At 42.6% G+C, this 20662-nt stretch overlaps 1 protein-coding gene and 1 pseudogene across 2 annotated transcripts in view; one reads left to right on the top strand and one right to left on the bottom strand.

Moving 5' to 3' along the window:
- Chd6 (chromodomain helicase DNA binding protein 6) overlaps positions 1–20662 on the top strand; it is a 112143-nt gene that overhangs the window by 62161 nt on the left and 29320 nt on the right. For both annotated transcript variants that reach the window (XM_029536310.1, XM_029536311.1), the window contains exons 17-26: positions 5866–6030; positions 7804–7983; positions 10078–10188; positions 13364–13566; positions 14137–14336; positions 14767–14926; positions 15272–15361; positions 16374–16477; positions 18505–18634; positions 20456–20516. In XM_029536310.1, the coding sequence (XP_029392170.1) occupies positions 5866–6030; positions 7804–7983; positions 10078–10188; positions 13364–13566; positions 14137–14336; positions 14767–14926; positions 15272–15361; positions 16374–16477; positions 18505–18634; positions 20456–20516 (1404 nt within the window). The remainder of the gene's footprint in view (positions 1–5865; positions 6031–7803; positions 7984–10077; positions 10189–13363; positions 13567–14136; positions 14337–14766; positions 14927–15271; positions 15362–16373; positions 16478–18504; positions 18635–20455; positions 20517–20662) is intronic.
- LOC115063738 lies at positions 1158–1281 on the bottom strand (annotated as a pseudogene).

Here is a 20662-nt window from a genome sequence, read left to right as displayed (position 1 = left end):
GCAAAGGACACTGTCAATAGGACAAAACGGCAACCAACAGATTGGGGAAAGATCTTTACCAACCCTACATCTGATAGAGGGCTAATACCCAATATATACAAAGAACTCAAGAAGTTAGACTCCAGAGAACCAAGTAACCCTATTAAAAAATGGGGTACAGAGTTAAAAGAATTATCAACTGAGGAATACCGAATGGTTGAGAAGCACCTAAAGAAGTGTTCAACATCCTTAGTCATCATGGAAATGCAAATCAAAACAACTCTGAAATTCCACCTGATACCAGTCAGAATGGCTAAGAGCAAAAACTCAGGTGACAGCAGATGCTGGCAAGGATACAGAGGTCCTGTACTTTTGGATCTGAAGACCTAGCCCCGAACTGTGCAGGGCCCACTCTCAAGTACTGTAGCAGGCTAGTGGCAGGGTCAGCTCTCTTGCATTCATGCTCCCAGGCAGGGCCAGCTCTCCCATGGTGCCAGGTTAAGGGTGGGGCCAGTTCTGCACAACCCTCAGACATCTTCTTGATCCCTGGTGGTAGCCCACACCAGGGACATCTGCCTGGCCTTTGGTGGTAATAGACCCTGTTGCTGCAGAGCCACCAACCCAGATGTGCCCTTCTGTCCCCATGACAGCACAAGCCAGAACCCCACCATGGTCCTACATGGCAGCACCAACTATTCACATCTGGCTGTTCCTCACTACCCTCCAGTCTCCATTTCTGTCTCTTTCATTGTGCCCACATCCTTCTGTTTCTCTTCTCTTTCATCTCTCCACCACTTACTTGCTCCTCTGAGTTGTACCCAGGATCTCTACATGTCTGGGGTTGTCTCAGAGGAGGTCTCAGGAGTACTGTGCCCCAGTTGTGCATTATGATACTGGACAGGGGTCATCTTGGGTATGGCCTGACTCACAGGGCTTATGCAATGCTAGACTGGTGGTCATCTCAGGCTGGCTCCTTGGCCTCATGGCATCTGTCTGGTGGTCTTCTTAGGCTCACTCATTGACAGGCCAACCTGAGTGGCCCCTTGGAAGAGTCCCCTGTCTCAGTTCACTCGAGCAGGGGCCCCATGGTCCCAGGCAGAGTTCTTCTAGAACTCCCTGTCCTAGGAGCCGATCCAGACCTACCTAGCACCAGACTTCTCAGGTCACTTTTTTCAGAGAATGTTAGGTTACAAATTATTCAGATGTTGTCAGAACACTGGGTGTAGACATGGCCTCTCTCATCCCTGGCACCAACGGATACACATGTGACACAGCAGCCACACCTCCACCTGTAGGGGCAGGAGACCCTTTACTTTCTAAACACTTGGGTCTGTCTCTATTCCGTATGTACAAAGACCTACTCCTGTATAACCATAGTGTAGTTCTTAGAATCAGGAAATAAGAGCATTATTCTTTAATCCTCTAGTCCATACTGACCTGTAGGCTGCTTCTAATGCATGCTGTCTGCTTGCTCAAGAGTGAGTTCAGATTTGGTCCCTACTGAACTGATACCATCATTCTCAGATATCAGAATCACAGAAGCATGGTCTTCATTTGTCTGGTCAGGTGCACTTTGACCGCATTGTTTCCCTACTCCTTTGAAATTTTAAGTAGTCTTCAAGAAATACACTGGGACTGTGCTTGTTTCTTGCCAAAGTTTCACTTTTGGTTTTAGTTTCTGTTAGTTATCTTTACTTGAACCAGGTGTCAATTGATGCTTTCAAAGTGCTGCTATTCAGCCAGGCAGTGGTGGCACACGCCTTTAATCCCAGCACTTGAGAGGCAGAGGCAGGTGGATTTCTGAGTTTGAGGCCAGCCTGGTCTACAGAGTGAGTTCCAGGATAGCCAGGACTGCACAGAGACACCCTGTCTGGGGGGTGGGGGTGGGGGTGCTGATATTCTGACAGTGTGGTTTGACACGTTTGTTAGTTGACATACTGATTCAGAGGTTTCTCCTTTTTCTCTGATTTATGTCAGTATGCACTCATGGCTCTTTAGTTCAGTGGATTATAATTCATTAGTGTTTGTTTTGATGTTCAGATAGTGCTACAATTGCTGTGTGTGTGTGTGAGTGTGATATATGATGATACTGTTCTTGCACACTAAGCATGTATTTACTGGTAACTACATTACCAGCCCTTTTTAATTCTTATTTTGAGTCAGGATCTTACTAAGTTGTCTAGATTGGCCTTGAACTTCCAATAGCTATAATCACAGCTATGTGTGGCTGTGCCTGACTCAGATGTTATTTTCTTTATATGAAATACAGTGGTGTGTTTCAGATTTATGTTGTGTGTGTGTCTGTGTGTGTGTCTGTGTGTGTGTGTGTGTGTGTGTGTGTGAGAGAGAGAGAGAGAGAGAGAGAGAGAGAGAGAGAGAGAGAGAATGTAAGAGTATAACTTCAGCTCTACATATTAGCCACTTCTCTGATATGATTTGTCTGTGTGGAATTGTATTTGGAAGCCAAGATCTAAGAGTTGGTAGATATGTTGACTGCTACCAGGATGGCACTGCTTCTAGGTTTTCAAAGTACAAATAGCTAGAGTATACAGTTAGAGAAACAAAAAATATCTTTGTTTGTTTGTATGTATGTATGTATGTATTATCCACTCATCTATATAGGTCTAGAAATGCATATGTAAATGCAAACAGATGCATTCATGGTTTTCTTTAACTATGCATACATATTTGGAGGTACATATACACACTGGTCACCACTAATAACTTGATTCTTTATATCCTTTCTAATACTATAGAGTTTATTCTCAACTTCATCTCTTTCTTATTCATTACTTTCTTCTCTAAGAAGTGACAGAAGTAACTGTCATCCCAGAATATTTACTTAATTGCTCAGTCATTTCAGGATTGCCAGTAGCCTTACTGCATACAAGAAACCTACTTCCAAGCATATTCCCAAATGTAGTCTGTGCATACCTAACAGGGTGCATAGCCCTGAGTGATTAGAGGGCACAAAAAAGGCGAGGATCTCAGGTGGTAAAGTGCTTACTGTGCAAGCATGAAGACCTGAGTCAGTCACCCAGAGTCCACATTAATAGGCCAGGCTCTTTATAATCACAATTCCTGCAGAAGGATCCCTACACCTTGATGGCCAGGTAGTCAGTCTAGCCAAATTGGCTGGCATTTGTTCCCTGAGAACATGTCTCAAGAACTACAGTAAAATGATACACTCTGGCCTCCACGTGTCTTTGCTTTTGTGCTTACACGCATACACACACACACACACACACACACACACACACACACATACACCAATGAAGAAAATTCTCATTAAAAAGTACTTATAGGCTGGGCTTGGTAGGACAGGCCTTTAATACCAGCACTCACTCAGGAGACAAAAGCAGAACGAGCTCTGTGAGTTCAAGGTCAGCCTGGTCTACAAAGTGAGTTCTAGGATAACCAGGGCTCCTTTAAATAGAGAAATCCTGTCTGGAAAAACCAAAACCAAAACAAAACAAAAAAACTTACATTGTGTTCAGTAGTTAGTGCTTTCTTTGGGTTGCTATAGTATTATTTTCCTGACAGACACCCATGCATATTAGTCAGGGTTCCCTAAAGGAACAGAATTAATAGAGTCATGTTTTTAAAAAAAAAAAAAAAAAAAAAAGTGGTGACAGCAGAAAGACTGAAATCTGGAAGTTGAGTGCCATCCCACTGGGCCCTGGAGTCGGGAAAGGTTGCTGGACAGCTGCTGGTTCTCAGAGGATGAATTTGGTACTGGCGTGGTTGCAGGGAAATGAACTTGCCAGCAGGAGTAAGCAGAGTTCTCTTCCATGTCCTTTTATGTGGGCTGCCTCAATGAAGGTGTAGCCCAGATCTAGGATGGGTCTTCTACCTCAAATGATCCTGTTAAGAAAACATCGTGCAAGCATGCTTAGTATTATTTAGGTGATTCTAGATGTAATTATGTTGACAAGCTACATAAGCTATTACAACATGAAATTGGTCTCTGCTTGGCAGGCTTCTGTTTTCATGCCATTTGAGCACTGAGAAAGGGTTCTAGTGTCATTTTTGGCCATAGAGATAGGGAAGGATCTGATTCTAACCAGGGTGATTACCTGATGAGCAGACTTAAGACTCTCTACTTAGTCTCACCTCCCAACCCCAGTCATTCAGACTCATTCATGTTCAGTGGAATGGTAACTTCCTTTAAACAGCCTGGCATTTGAGCCATGGTTTTACTGCTTTGCTTAATCTATTCTGGGTGCTGGGATTGCAATAAGACCATGGGACAGGAGCAGGGATCTGAGGCTGTCGTTTTCTTCTGCCACTGTCTTCACTCACCTGAGAGCAAGGACATCTCACTGCTCAGGTTCACTTCAGTCAGAGCAAGAAAGCACTCAGGTCTGCAAGGGGACCTGCAAGCTTCACATGGATGGCACGGCCGGCCCTCATGGTCAGTGTCAGGGACACCCTTCTCTGCTTGCCTTCTGGGGGTGGGCATTTCTTGTTGAAGAAAAAAACAAAACAACAAGAATCCTTTTTAAATATGTGTGTCTAGCTTTATACAGGACAGACAAAAAGAACTGTGGAATATGTTATAAGCAAGGTAACCATTGAAGACTATTGATCTTTGATACAATATACAGATACAAACACACAGCTATTTGTAGTTTTTTGACACAATATGTGTACACACATGCACCCTTGACCATTGAATCATACTGATACTTCTATGCTAATTCCACAGAGTCATTTTGTAGAGTCTCTCCCCATAGTCTTCTAGACCATGTCGAAAGAGCTTCGGGATCTATCTGAGGAGTCTCCTGTAGACTATATTTAAACAGCAGTACCAATAACAACGAGGTGCAGTAAAAACATAAGAGCTGTATTATGGCTTCACTGTGTCCTTAAAGAACTAATAACAAAAGCCAATCAAATGTTTAGCTTTTCTTTAATAATATACCCTAATAATGATATATTAGGGCAACCAAAATATTAATGAAGATGATCGTAACCTGTAATAAAGAAACCCTTGTATACAGTGGTCTTTTATTTCATAACAGACAGACAGATAAATAAACATGTGCTTGTTGATGGAATTTAAAAGCCCATCTGTGATGTACCAGTCCAAAAATCAGATCTTAATCTAATAAAGTTGCAAGCTATAACTCCAGTTTAGAGGAAATAAAAGGGGCAAAAACACCCACTCAAGGACAAAGCACAAATACTGTAAGCAAGGTGGGAAAACAGGACCAGCACATTGCATTAGCAGCTGAGTGGGAAGGTTGGAAGATTGGTTGATAGTGAGAAGTATTTTGTTTGTGGAGGCACATAGCTTAGAGATTGAACACTTGCCTCAAATGTGTAAGACCTTGTTCAATCTCCAGTGCCACAGGCAGACAATAACAGAATTCATTTTAAGTACAGAATTGGTGGTGCGGTATGTTTTACGTTTAGAAGTCCGTATTAAAATACATAAGGATTAGAAGTATTCTGCTTAGGATTTGCTGCGTCACCATTATGGAGAGGGCAGGAAGGAAGCAAGACTGTCCACAAGGGTTACTATGCTTTTCACAGGTTTTGTCAGTGTTTGAAATTTAAAAATGGAAGAGAAGCAGTATAGGCATTCACAGAGGTAGAGCAGCATCCTGAGGTGAGCCTCACCACCCAAGATGCCTACACAGAGACCATGAGCCTGAGGGAGAGGACGGCTATGTCCTTCCAATTGCTTTGCCTCTCTACCCAGTACTATGAACCTGTTGGTAAAAAAAGGAGTAACTCCCAATATGACAAGACATCAGCTGTAAAAGTTGACCACTTACCCCACAGTGGCTTCTGTCATTGTAACTGTGTGAAATGTGAGAAAAAAAAAAAAAAATATATATATATATATATAGTGACAGTGTGTGTGACCTTTCTTCCCAGGCTCAGGCCCGATGTCATCGTATAGGCCAGAGCAAAGCCGTGAAGGTATATCGCCTAATCACTCGAAACTCCTATGAGCGGGAAATGTTTGACAAGGCCAGCCTGAAGCTGGGTCTGGACAAGGCTATTCTTCAGGACATCAACAGAAAGGGCAGCACCAATGGAGTGAGTACAGTGACCTGCCCAGAGCACCGAGCACAGAGCATGTGCCTTTGATCCCAGCACCAGGCAGATGGCTCTCTGAGTCAGACTGGTTTGGGATAAATAGACTGTGTCAGAAGTAAACTAAGAAGGAGCACTTCTCAGGGTTTTCCTTATGAAAGCTGTTTCTGGGTTCCCTTTCATCATTTTGACTCAGTCCTCCACAGCATAGTTTGGTAAACCCCCATAACAGAATACTATCTAGAGGCAGTCCCTGCATTTTCTAAATGGATAAAGGCAGTCTGGGAGCCAGGGTGTGCTAGGACTGCTCAATATGCAATAACATTTAAATAAAGTTTAACCACACCCATCAGAACTGGTAAGTTTAACATTTTTTGTAATATGTATGTATGTATGTATGTATGTATATGCATATATGCCAAAGGCCTAACATTTTTATAATGGATTTGTTACCTTACCTCATCTCACACACCAGACTTTGAGCTGCTTTTTTCTTATTAAGATTTACTTATTTTTATTTTATGTGTATGAATGCTTGCCTGCATGTAATCATGTGTACCATGTGTGTGCCTTGGTAGCTGCAGATTCCAAGAAAGGGTGTCACATCTCCTGGAACTGGAGTTACAAATAGTTGTTGGCTGTCATGTAGGTGCTGGGAGCCATGCCTCTGTAAGAGCAGCCATGCCTCTGTAAGGGCTCTTAACCACCAAGCCATCTCCCAAGCTTGGCTTTGACCTTCTTGGTGATGTGAGGGTGTCAGTGTTGTCTGTGTCCCTATGACCCTAACAGTGTATAGTATTTCAAAGGTGTTCATTGTGTGATGATCAGTGAATAATAAATGAACAAATTAGCTTGAAGTATGACAATTAACCTTTGTCCAGCTGGGCATAGTATCACATGCTTATAATCCCAGCACACGGGAAGTGGAAGCAGGACAGCCAGGCAATCAAGGCAAGCCTCTGCTGTGCAGTGAATTTTCAAGGCCCACCTGGGTACATTAAGACCCAGTTTCAAAACAATGACAACAAATATTTTTGGTCTGGATTGGAGATGGTTAAGAATTACTGCTAAAATTCTTAATTTGTTCTCAAGTACAGCACAGCATATCAAAGTCCTTCATCATTGGGCTTATAGCATCAGAAATAGAGCTAAGATCTTAGTACAGATGTTCTATAACCTTAGCTATGCATGTGTTGTTAACCATCATACTCCAAATTGCCCATCCTGGGAACCATGGAATTCCCTCTTGTGATTGAAATAAAAAGAACCAAATTGTTAATTAGAACCAGGAAAGGATGTTTGAACTCCATTTCCTGTTTTCAACAAGTGGTTGAAAGATCACACTTGGCACAGGCTCCTTTTTTTAGTTAAGGGGTGACATCATTTCCACTATAAATGTACTTATTTAATAATGAATCATTTTTCTCAACTCATGTGGTACATCTGGAAGCTTTAAAGGTATAAACTCAAACTTAAATATTAAAATAAGGTGTCAAGTCTATCCTCTCCAGTGGTGCATAGTTTTAATAGCTTATGACATTTGATGATAACCAGTGTCCTGAAGAATGTTAGGCCTTTGACGCTTGTGTTAGGCTTTGTTTCAGGGCTCCCTATAGAAAACTGCCTGCCTGGCTGCCCTGCAAAGTAGCCAGGGCACCTTCATCTAGTTTGTCTTCCTGATGTGTATAGTTAGTAGAGCAGCTATATCCTGAATCACGAGGGCCACAGTTGAGGCTGGTTTTTCCTGTGCATTTTCCACTTTGGTGACCTGCTCAGGTACAGCAACTCTCAAAAATGGAAGTGGAAGATTTGCTCCGGAAAGGTGCTTATGGGGCTTTAATGGATGAGGAAGACGAAGGCTCCAAGTTCTGTGAGGAAGATATAGACCAGATTCTGCAGAGAAGAACCCACACCATCACCATCCAGTCAGAAGGGAAGGGGTCTACTTTTGCCAAGGTATGTGATCCTCCCCTAACCCCACACCCTGTGGTCATTTGGGAAGGGAAGGGAGCTGTTCTTTTAGCTCATTAATGCAGCTTCTGTTCCTCCAAGTACAATCTCTTGATGTGTAGACACTTAGAGGACACAGGCTGTAGTAAAGAGAAGCTAGTGGCCACATTCTGGTAGACAGTAGTCTGTACTTTTTTCTGTCTACTCTTTACAAAATCTGCTCCAGAACCCTTGAGTGGACATCTTCATGCCTTTATAAAATTTTCTTTTAACACTGTCAGAGTGAACGTAGACTGCACATTCCATTCCTCAAATTCAAGCAGGTATTCTCATTTCACAGGAATGGGGTTTTCAAAAGATTCCCAGCCACTTGACTGAGAATCACCTTCCTCTGTTGTTCAGGTCACTGGGTTCAGACCTCTGCAGATTTATCCACAGGTTGCCCTGGCTACTGGCTCTGCTAATTCCCATGGAGCTTTTGAGGCCTGTTATGATCAGTTTCCTATCTCATGTCAAGATATGTTCTGGAGAGTATTTTGTGATAATAGAGAAAATATAGGTAAATTGCATCTCATTCAACACCTCATTCCAACCCAGTTCCATTCTTTTAACATGTGTGATATGCATGGAAGTTCAAAATATGCATGTGCACACACATGACATTAGATGTCTATTTTGATTATTTTCCACTTTATTTATATCCTATGAGGTAGGATCTCTTCCTAAACTTGGAACTCAATGGTTCAAGATAATTAATCCTACCATCTTGCCCTGTGTCTGCCTCCTAAGTGGTGGGGGAAGTGACTGCCACTCCTGCCAAACTTGATCATACAGGTACAGACTCCAGTCTCCACCCTTGCAGAGCACCCACTTTACCCACTGGGCCTCTACCCAGCCCATTGCCTCCTTTGAGGTTTTTGTTGCTGTTTTTGTTGGTTGATTTGGGGTTTTGGATTTTTTATTTTTTATTTTCCAGATATGGTCTTTGTGTATTCTCACTAGTTTAAAACTCATAGAGATTTACCTGCCTCTCTGCCTCCCAGGTTCTGTGATTAAAGTTGTATACTACTAGGCCTTGCCCTCCACCCCAGTGCCATTTTTAAAGCAGATACTTAGTTACTTACTATAAAACTGAAAGTTAAAAAAACAAATCTTCTAAATTGAACCCTTTAGGACCTGGTAGTTAGAAATCTAAATCAGTTGGTAGAATACCTGCCTGGCATGCACTAAGCCCTGCATTCAGTTTCTGGCACCACATAAAACTGAGCTTAGTATATCTGTAACCCAGGACTAGAGGTGGAGGAGATGGAAAAAGGAGGATAAGAAGTTAAAAGTCATCATCCTTAGCTATTATAATGAGCCCAAAGCCAGCCTGAGGTGCATGGGACCCTGTCTTTATGGGAGGGGAGGGGAGAGAAAATAACCTTTTATATGCCATTTTAGTCAAGCATCACAGTGCATAACTCTTGTCCCAATACTTGAGAGGCTAAGAATCACAGAGTCTAGGCTAGCCTAGACTACATAGTAAGTTTAATTCCAGTCCCAGTATGCTGATAAAGCAAGTGTATTGCAAATTTAAGGCCAGCTTATGTGTACTTGGTTATACTTTGTATCAAAAACAAGCAAATAAATGCTATTTTTATATCACACTAGACATCAGGTAATACATTGCTATTGTCTAAAGGGGTTGTCTTTTTACTTTGAAGTTTTTAAGTCTCAAGAAAATGAGCCTGTAGCTGGAGGTGGCACACGCCTTTAATCCCAGCACTTGGGAGGCAGAGGCAGGTGAATTTCTGAGTTCAAGGCCAGCCTGGTCTACAGAGTGAATTCCAGGACAGCCAGAGCTATATAGAGAAACCCTGTCTCAAAAAAAAAGAAAAAAAGAAAAAGAAAAGAAAAATGAGCCTGTAAATTGAGATTTTGATTTCCTTACTCAGTCTTTAAAAGGAAGAAAAATGAATTGTTTTAAGATTTTCAAAGTACTGTTGTGGTTTTTAGTTTTGATGTGGATGTCTTTTGTTTCTTGTGCATTTGAAATCAGGTTTGGTATGTTTTGTATTCTGTTCAAACTGAACTTGTTAACTTTTGTCTCTTTCACAGGCTAGTTTCGTGGCTTCGGGAAACAGAACAGATATTTCCTTGGATGATCCTAATTTTTGGCAGAAATGGGCTAAAATAGCTGAATTAGACACTGAAGCAAATAATGAAAAGGTACAGCATATTTTTCCACTGAACACTTGGTTGAAATTGCATGGGCCATGCTTCCGTAGCTCAGGTCACTCACGTAACTCCTGTTTACTTGGGAGTCTGGATTCTTAAATAAAAGCAGGCATCCCTTAGTGGATGTTAACTGTTAGAATGTTACAGAGGCTAGTGGGATATGTAGTCTGCTGGGTTTGGGAGAAGTTAGGTAAATATGGGCAAAGATAGAACTTGTAATTGGAGCAATACTTCTCTAAAAATATCCTCACCTCTTAGCAATCAAAAGGGAGAAAAAAAGGAAATAGTTGCTGGCTTTGACTTTTATGTTCTTTTTTTTTTTTTTTTAATAGTGTCTCAGGTTTTTTCCCATTTTTGTACACAGGAGAGACAATGGGTGCCAGAATAAAACTAGACTGTGCCTTTATGCAACCCTCTTGAGTGTACCCAGACAAGTGGGAAAGGAGATATTGATACCCCAACATCAGAATCATGATCACATTGTGAATATGATTGGCACTGCTGCTTGTCTAGCTATGAGATACCTATAAAATGTTAGTTCTCCTTCTTCTCTCCCTGATTCCATTGCCTCACTTTAGGATGAATAACAGTCTTCCTTCTGTTTTCTCAAGTGTAGGTTGAGCTCTGTGGCCCACAGGCCTGGAAGACAGTTTCTTATTATACTCTAGCTAAGTCAGTGAGCAAAACCCACATAACTGTTCTGTTGTAGTTTGCATAACTATTGATGGTTCCTTAACCCAGCTTCTTTTCTCCAAATAGAAATTGTTGTTTCTCCTCCTTGAAGAGGATTCTGGGCTTCTATAATTGCCTGCTCGAAGTCCATCAGGGAGCCACTCTGTGAACAAGACAGTTGGGTGGTTGGGTGGAGTTCTCCTACCCTATAGGCAGCAAAAAAGCAACCAGAACACTCCACAGCAGGACACTGGGTCACTGAGGCACAGTGACACTAGAAATGGACTGCCTGGGCTGCATTGTCAAATGTTGGAGTTTCATCTGTCCTTGGGAAGAAGTGTATATAGAAGGGGTAAAGAGAAGAATATACTGGGGCTAGAGAGCATTTGTATGCCCAGTAAAGCCACTGAAATAAAATTTCCTAAGCTAGGAATTTTGCCTTTTAGCACATCGTTAGTAGATATAGCTAAAGGAGACAGATAATGGATGTATCAGCATGTATTTTCTTCAGAAAGTTGCTGAGCAGATGGAATCCTCTCACCTGTCCTGTCTCCAGAGCTCAGACTGCTCTCTGCAAGCTGGGCGAAACAGCTGGGTTCCCCACTCCAGTCTTTCCTGGCAAGAGAAGACTGCCATTTTTGGGCACGTGGGGGTTTTGCTTGCTAGAATGATGGCAGAAACAACAAACGGTGGTGACAGGGCTGGGGACTGAGAAACAACAACAATCCCTGAGAGTTCCTTCTGCTTGTCCTCTCTGTGCTCATAGATACAGCAGTTGTTGTGAGTAGCTTTTGCTACCCCACCTAAGCTCCAGGACGGGACTGTGCTACCAGCCCCCACCCAAATTCCCTTGAATCCACAGATACAAAACACACATACACAGTTGTTCAATTTCATCTTGCCTTAATTGCTCAACTGCTGGGCATTATTAAACTCCCGTGGCTAGTGTCCCCTCCCCAATACTCTTAGCTCAGCACACTAAATCTGTCCTCTACTTTAGTTGCTCAGTTACCTTTAATCCCAGCTGAACACCTCCAACCACTTGCCTGTAGGAGCAGCCTATAGCCACTCTGTCTGAGATCTCACATAGCTGGTCACCTTTCTTCCTCAGAAGCATGGTGAACTAACTCTAACTCATTCTCTCCTCCCCCCTCCCCTCCCCTCCTCTCTCCTCCCCTCTCCTCTCTTCTGTGTACTTGCCTGCAAAGACCTGGAAGTCCCACCTATTCCCTCTGTCTAGTAATTGGCCCATGACTCCTTTACTGATAGATCAAGAACCAAATGGAAAACAGGACCTACCATCAGACCCATCCCTATACCTCACCTTTTCTGTCCAATAAAAGAAAGAAAGAAAGAAAAAAATCTCTTCTCCCAGACATATATTGAACAAAACCATAACAATCATGTAAATTATACATTATGATATGCAAATGGCATTAGTCCATCATAGTTGTCAATTAGATAAAGTATTCTACCACCATTCCTAACTTAAAGAATTACGATTCTGTCCCTGGATTGTTTAGATTTTAGCCTGTAACACCATCTGAAAACCATGTCTTATACCCTATAATCTTTCAATGTTAAACAAATTGAGTTTGATTATGAGACTATAACTAGTCTTCAACCCTGTCAGAAATCTGAGAACGACTTAAACATTCCTAGTGTATATAGGAATCACCAAACACAGCTTCTCAAAGTTAAATAAATATAGAGACAGCTGACTACCTGGACAGCCCCCTAATTTCTTATAATGCTGGAACATCTGTCTTCAGCCTTCTGGCCCAGGATCATCTGACAGACCTTTGCAAAGCAGGATTACGAAGGACTGTCTACCCTATCTTAGCAGAGCTATCAGTCAACTATTCTGCATAATGTGTCCTTTTCCCGGAAAGTATTTTGTCTGTAGATGAAGTAGGCAGCTTCTTTCCAGTTGCTATCTTCCCACAACTGGAGCAACTACATCAATGCTCAATTTCTTTGAATCAAAAAGGGGGTGCTTTCAAGAGCAGACATGTCTCATTGTCAAATGATTAAATAACATAAAATATAACATTCTGTGAATATATATATATATATATATATATATATATAATGTAAAATAACCATTATCAGACACCACAACCCAGGGAATTGGGTTGACAACTCTTCATAACTTCTTCCTGCTGAATAGGGACAACAAAAAAATTCTTTAAAGGGGTGGGGAGGGGTAGGAAAAATTGAAAATTTTATTAGACTTAAGAAAGCTAGCTTTAGCATTTGTTAACCAGTCTCTGCATATTTGGAAGGTTTAGAGCTTGACTGAAGCTCTGACTGGATCCATCGGAAAGGTCGGATGAGGCAAGGTGCCCTGGAATCCGCGGCTTTCCCTGCCAGAGGCTGGCTTGGGCTGATTCTTTCTCAGATGTGCCCTGAGGAATGGCAGCGGGGTGCTTGTACACTGTGGTAGGGAATAAAGACAAGAGGGCCTCCTCCCCACAGTCTCCTCCATTTCTAGGAAAGCTTGGTGATTGACCGGCCACGTGTGAGGAAGCAGACAAAACACTACAACTCTTTTGAGGAGGATGAGCTTATGGAGTTCTCAGAGTTAGACAGTGACTCAGATGAGAGGCCCACCAGGTCCAGGCGCCTCAGTGACAAAGCCCGACGCTATCTCCGTGCTGAGTGCTTCCGAGTGGAGAAGAACCTACTCATCTTTGGGTAGGTACTGGCTCTGCTTAGCTCTGTTATCCCCACCACCTTTCTAAGTCCTTGGTGAAGATTTGTGCTGTGAACTTCTAGCTCCCCCTAGGTACAGGCCAATGACATCTGCTGGAGCAAAAGAAAGCTGTGCTTTGTACCCCAAATTCTCCACATATTGACATACCGTGATCTGCTTAAACCCGTGTCACAGCCAATCTCTGATACTAGTTTGCTGCCTGGTACTGATTTTTCTCTCCCACCCAGAAATGTATTATAAGGAATCAGAGCTACGAATGTTGTAATTCAGGCATGGTTACACAGAGGTCACACCAGCTGCACTTTCTCAATTCCACACTTATTCTCTGCCCCCAATATCACTTAACAGTCTAGCAGCCATATGAACCAGTGTATATCACCTTAGAGACAAGTGGGGCAGTGTAGTCATGAAGTCCTCGTAGGCCTTTCAAGACAAAGCTTTGGGAGTAACTGATACACCTGTGAGAGGATGAGGAATATCTTGTCTCTTTGATCCCTGCTGTATGGAGGGTATGTCAGTGGTTCTTCTTCCAATTGTATTCTCACCACCAGCTGGGGCCGGTGGAAGGACATCCTGACTCACGGGCGATTCAAGTGGCCCCTGAATGAGAAGGATATGGAGATGATTTGCAGGGCCCTGCTGGTGTACTGTGTCAAGCATTACAAAGGGGATGAAAAAATCAAGAGTTTTATTTGGGAACTAATCACACCTTCCAAAGACGGGCAAGTTCAGACCCTCCAGAACCACTCAGGTAAGAGGGGAAGTAGCTCTGCCATTTCCCACATGTATTCCTGCTCTGTTTCCTGAGTCCATCAGGAATTCCTTGATTGGGGTCTCACTCCTCGAGCTCTGTGGCTCACCTTTTTTGTTTCACCATTCTGTTCTTGTCATTTCTGGCATGCCTTTTCTTGTGTTGTACTTCTCTGTGCTTAGCAAAAGCTTCAGGTTTCCTACTTCCTACTAGACCATAAGACCCAAAAGAGACAAGCTGGGTTATTCCTCCCTTGAGTTTCCCAGGGCACTCATTAAATCTTCCTGACCATGTTGGATTTTGTGGACTTGAGGCAGAGTCTGTCCACCAGAACCCACCATGCTATTTCTGTACCCAGCCCAGATTTATTGCCCATGTTGAAGCCCTTTTGACTCATCTGTATATTTGCCTTACTATCTCTCCATTTCAGGCTTGTCTGCCCCAGTTCCCAGAGGGAGGAAAGGAAAAAAGACAAAAAACCAGCTCTTGCTCCCAGAACTGAAGAATGCAGACTGGCTGGCCACCTGCAATCCTGAGGTGGTCTTACATGATGATGGATACAAGAAACACCTCAAACAGCACTGTAATAAGTGAGTTGGGCCCTCCTATTTCCCAAAGTTACCCCCACTTAAACAGTCTAGGTTTCTGGGGTACCCACAAAGAGATCCTTTCACACTCCCATACAGAGTCTGGAAAAAAAGAAAAAGGATTTGGGTGTGAACTGTGTCTGCATTCTCCTCTCATTCCCCCTGCTTCCTTTAGCAGTCTCCACTCCTACAACACATTCTGTACCCAGAGGCTTTTTATAACCCAACTTCCAAGAACCAGTCAGGACAGCCTCCCTCTGCTTCTGCTTGTTAATTTCCCTATCTTAATTTGGTGATGTGTTCTTAGTCTTAGGTGCCAGAGTATTGTATTAATGTGTTCTTTCATAGGGTGCTTTTGAGAGTCCGGATGCTATACTACCTAAAAGCTGAAATACTGGGAGAAGCAGCTGATAAAGCATTCGAGGGAACTCCTGCCAGGTAAAACTTTAACCATATAGTTCTCAGAGTTAAATAATTTATGTAAATTGCCTGTTGATAGACTGGCCAGATTCAGCCTGTTGTTTCGGGAGACCCATGTTTCTACCCTGCCCAAGGCAGCTACCCAGATAGTAAACAGATAAATAGAGAAGAAATAGATAGTAAGCCTCTATTTCCTTCTCAGCCAGTCATGAGTCCTGTTTAGGCTTAATATATAAATAACACTTATCCCAAAAAGATCATTTCTCCTATGGCACTGTACAATAAATCAGTAGGTTTCTGAAAAGCTGGAACCAGGGAACACTAACTTCATACAGGGTGTTGGGCTTGACAAGGAACAGTCAGGCTTCTATCAGTCACTACAGAGAAACCCTCCCAGACAGAGAAAACATTTATCCAAGTAGATGTTCTTCCATCCAAGCCCCAAAGCCTTGAGAGAAAACTCAGATGAAGAAAGGCAGTGAACTAAGAATATATGTGTTCCTCAAAACATGGACAGAAACCCAGTGGGGCTGGTGGTAACAGGCTTGCCAATCCTGGCATATGTCCCTTTGCACTATGTTCATACAATACTATGCATGATTAGTTTTGACCTAACAGACAACTTAGTTTCTGAAAGGCCCTCTTTATAACTGAGAGTTTACCGATGTAAACTCTCGGGCAAGATAATTTAGATCATATTATTGTAAGGATTCAGTCATGTCTTAGTTCAGTAACTTCGTAGAAATGTTGGCCCTTCTATGACTCATATATCAGAGACTTTGGCTCTGGTTCTTAACTAAAGATACATATCAAAACTACTTTAATACACAAAACTATACTGCACAGTCACCTGAGGGTAGGCTCTCCTGTAGTCTCAAGTGGAATCTTTGTTTTAGACAGTTTCGTGAGCAGTAAGAGATACTGAGCTGCCACCTCATCAGTTGTCTCTGTTATTACTTAAGCATTCAGCCAGGAATGTGGCTTCATACCAGGGTTCAATAGCTTTGAGACCACACTCTTGTTACCACAGAGAGCTGGATGTGCTTCTGCCTGACATTGACTATGTGGAGATCCCAGTGGATTGGTGGGATGCTGAAGCTGATAAGTCCCTTCTCATTGGCGTGTTCAAGCACGGTATGTTTTTAAGAAATTGATCCTTCCAGATCAGTTACCCAGGAAGCTTATTCTTTTTTTAATATCTACGGGAATTGTTTATGTGTGTATCTTATAAGAAATACAGAACTTAGCATAATACGTGATATAAAATACAGATCCAATCTTGGTTTTTTTTATTAATCATTTTTATTTGTTTACATTTCAAATGATACTCCCTTCCTGTTACCCCTCCACAAACCCCCCATCCCATCCCTGTCAAGTAATGTAGACTAGGCTATATATATATCCCTGCAAACACCCAACAATTCCATTGTGTGATTGTGACAATTCTGAAAACCAAATCGTACAGCTGCCCATTTGGGAGTCTTGACCAGATGAGTGTGTGACTCAGGAGTTCCATAATATATTACTAATAAACTTCAGAAGGGCAGCTGTGGTCACAAAGAATGAGCTTGATATTTTATCCTCCTCTCTTGCCTATTTGTACTTACGGTGGAACTGCATCCGTCTTGTTCACTGGAGACGGGGTTGTCAGATATGCACACTTGTGTGCATGTGACAGCCAGAGGCAGATGTTGGGTACCTTCTCTGTCACTCTACACCTATTCTCTTGAGACAGTTTCTGTCACTAGACCAGGAGCTCATCATTTTACGTCTAGGCTAGACAATCAGTAAGTCCCAAGGACCTTCCTATCCCCTAACCCCAGCACTAAGATTATAGGCGCACGCAGCCATGCTTTCTTTTGTTATGTGGATGTCAGAGTTCTGAATTCGTACCTTGATGCTCTCACAGTAGGCACTCTTTCCAACCATATTAGTTCCTTTTCTGTTGCTCCAGTAAAATACCCTGGCAAAAGCAGCTTAGGAAAAAGACTTACAGTTTCTGGGGAGTACAGCCCATTGTGATAGGTAGGTCATGACATCAGGAGTATATGGTAGGACTGGAAGGTTGGTTTGACAATAGATTTAGTCTTTAACTTAAACAAGCCTTGTCTTACAAGATTACAGTATTCTATACTGCCTTCAGGAGACCCTACACCTTCTCACCCCCAACCCTACTCAGCACACAAAAAAAGATTTTGTTAGATTCAGTAAAATACCAGACTTCCTCCTGCTTTAAAGCACAAGGGGGCGGGGGCAGCTATGGAAGTGGCTGATCTGGAAAGTGCCTGACACATAAGCACAAGGACCTAAATTTGTATCCCCAGCACCTACATAAAAGCTGGACATGATGGCATGCACCTGAAACTTTGACACTGGGAACTGAGGAAAGGACAGAGAGAGAGTTGACCTGAGCTCACCGGTGAGCCACCCTAAGTAGTCAGTGAGACCCTGTCTCAGAAATTAAGGAGAGCAATAGAAGAAGACATTAACACCAACTTCTGGCTTCCACGTGCAAACACATGAAGCATTTTTTCATTGTTTCATTGTCTTTAAAGTTTATCTTCTGGATCAAAAATATTCCTTTTGTTTACTCTAAATGTTATGAGGAGCAATTCCAAAGCCCTGGCAAGTGTGTATTGGGATTTTGTGGTACTGGGTTTATAATACCAGGCCAAGTCTAGTAACCCAGCAAACTGTCACCATGGTCCAGTTCACAATTCAGCACTTCCGTCATTTTGTTCAGCTTCCTTTTCTAACTCATGAGATAGAGTTGGACTATATGAAAATAAGCCCATTGGGGACATAACAGTTGTCAGAGTTTTGGAATAGGGGGAAGAGATTGTAAAAGTAACTCCTATGTTTCCCTTTGCTGTACAGAGCAGCAAGCCAGTAAGAACTGTTGGGCCCCTGCATCTGTTTACAAACTTGATGTTTACACAAATTGTAGTTTTGGTGAGAAACTGCTCAGAAGTCTCTCTAGTAGCTCCAGAATCTCCCCATTAGGGCACCTCATAGGATCACATTAATCCTGAATAAGCATTATTTTGAGTTTGTTTTGCCTTGGTTTTTACTGAGTAAAGGAGACAAAGTGAGTGTCTCAGACCAGGAGCAGATCGGGTAGGTTCTGACCTGACTTCTGACACTTGTCATTGCCTGCTCAGGTTATGAGAGGTACAATGCCATGCGGGCTGACCCAGCGCTCTGCTTCCTGGAGAAAGTCGGCATGCCTGATGAAAAGTCCCTTTCTGCAGAGCAGGGTGTTACAGATGGAACTTCAGAAATTCCTGAAAGGTGAGAAGCCATATAGGCCCACTGTGATGTCACATGCCTTGCCACCAACTTGTATCCTAGTTCACATACACCAAGACTCTATATCTTTATGTATTCATGCTTTTCTGTTGCTGTGATGAAATACCATGACCAAGAACATTACAGAAGAAAGAGTTTATTTTGTCTTAATATTCCAAAGGGGAGTTTGTAATAGAGGGAAAAGGATATAGCAGCGGGAACAGGAAGCTGGTTGATCACATTTCATGGCTACAGAAAGTGGAAGCCAGCTGTAAGTCTCAAAGCCTAATCCCAATGATATACTTCCTCTACAGCAAGGCAGCCTCATAAAGGTTCCATAAGCTTCCAAATTGGGGACCAAGTATCCAGAGATGTGAGCTTGTGGGGACATTTCTCACTCAAATCAGCAGTTTCCCTCAATGTCCAACATCTCTCTTAAGCCCATGCCCTTCAAATTGCTTCTTTTGGATTCATCCTGCTATGCCTTAGACTTGTTCTTTGGACCAAATCCCAATTCCTGTCCTTCGTGGATTGCCCAGGCGGATTATCCTGCCTGCTTGTTGAACATAGTCATCTCATTCTGGTCAGAGGGCTCTCAGGGGAATTATATCTCTTCCCCCAGCAAAACACTACGCAGGCCCAGCAAGTACAGCCTTCCTGATCATAAAGGTCCTCATGTGACTGCTGGCTTTGTTCCAGAATCATGTATCCTCCCAAGTAGTTCAACATAGTGAAGGGTAGTATGCAAAAATGTATAGAAGCATTCTCTTTGGCTTACTTTTATTTATTGTTGGCATAATCTCCAAATGTGTGAGTTCTCAGGAAAACTAAAGCAACAGCTAAAACCTATAGATCTCCAAGATAGAAAAATGTTTAGAAAGTAGAATTTATCTCTTAGATGTGTACTACCAGCTTTGGCCAGACCTCTCCTCGGCTAAGGACAAGGTGCTTTGAATTGCCCAGAGCTGTAGTTAGACCTAGCCATGGAAGTATGGCATTGCCGATAACCCCTTGTGAACACTTCAGGTGCCATGATGTTCTATGCCCCTATGGCATTGGGTCAGGATAATAAGAGTGTATTTGGGGAAATGTTGACAAAGGCCTAGTGTGGCTGGTCATCCTGGTGTTAGTTAAATTACCTGGTTCAGGAAAAACACTCCCTGGTTCAGGTGCCTGCGTGTAGCTCAAAGCTTTTATATTTGTGATGACTCCGGTGACGCACCTAAGGTAGAGGCAAAACAGCTGCTGCTTCTTTCCTGCCTAAACAGAGAAGAATCATGACAGACAGGCTTCATCAGTAGTTAGGCTTGCAGGAGACATGAAGCAGCTAACCGAGTCACAAGTGTGATATATGAGGGCATGATTCCCCTTCGTTCTCAGCAGTAGAAAGAGAGGACCTTGTGAGAGTGGTCACTGTGCTTCAGGTGAGCACTTGGTTAGCATCGTTGTCTGTCTGGACTAGAGTTGTTCTTTCAGGTGTAAGTGGAGACAGCTCTTGACAGGCTGTGGTTACTTTTTCAATGATAGTGTTGTTGAACAGTAAGCCTCAGAGTGTGCCTGAGTAGATCACAAGGCTACAGCCTCATACATGCGAGGTCTCAGTTGAATGGAAGTCTTTACCCACCTACTTGATAACAGTCTCGATGGTAGTTTCTCTCATTCTTAGTCTCTCTAAGGTTCTCTGAAAAGAAAAGGAAGATCTTAAGATTTGAATGCCTGTGAGAAAAATATGAACTAACCTTGCCTTTAGATTTGGAGGGCTTTCTTACAAGCACCCTTGGTAATAACATAACTCCTAAGTGGTATATAATTGCTTTTATTTAGAGGCAACATAGATAAAGAAGACAGTGCTGAGGACAAGTTAGATGGTCTCCAGAAGCAAACGGTGAGTCAGATTGGCTGCTCTGGTACTGCATGTTCCTTCCTGCTGAGAGAGGACTTCATCATTTGGGGCGTGGGATTGCATTGCTGCACTTTCTTTGTATCATCCTTTAGTACAGAAACTTCAAGCATACAACTTGACTTCATTTG

Source organism: Mus pahari, chromosome 3, assembly GCF_900095145.1.
Source record: "Mus pahari chromosome 3, PAHARI_EIJ_v1.1, whole genome shotgun sequence".
In the NCBI taxonomy this organism is placed as follows: domain Eukaryota; kingdom Metazoa; phylum Chordata; class Mammalia; order Rodentia; family Muridae; genus Mus; species Mus pahari.
The sequence above is the reverse complement of the archived record's forward strand: the minus strand, read 5'-3'. Positions and strand labels throughout refer to the sequence as shown.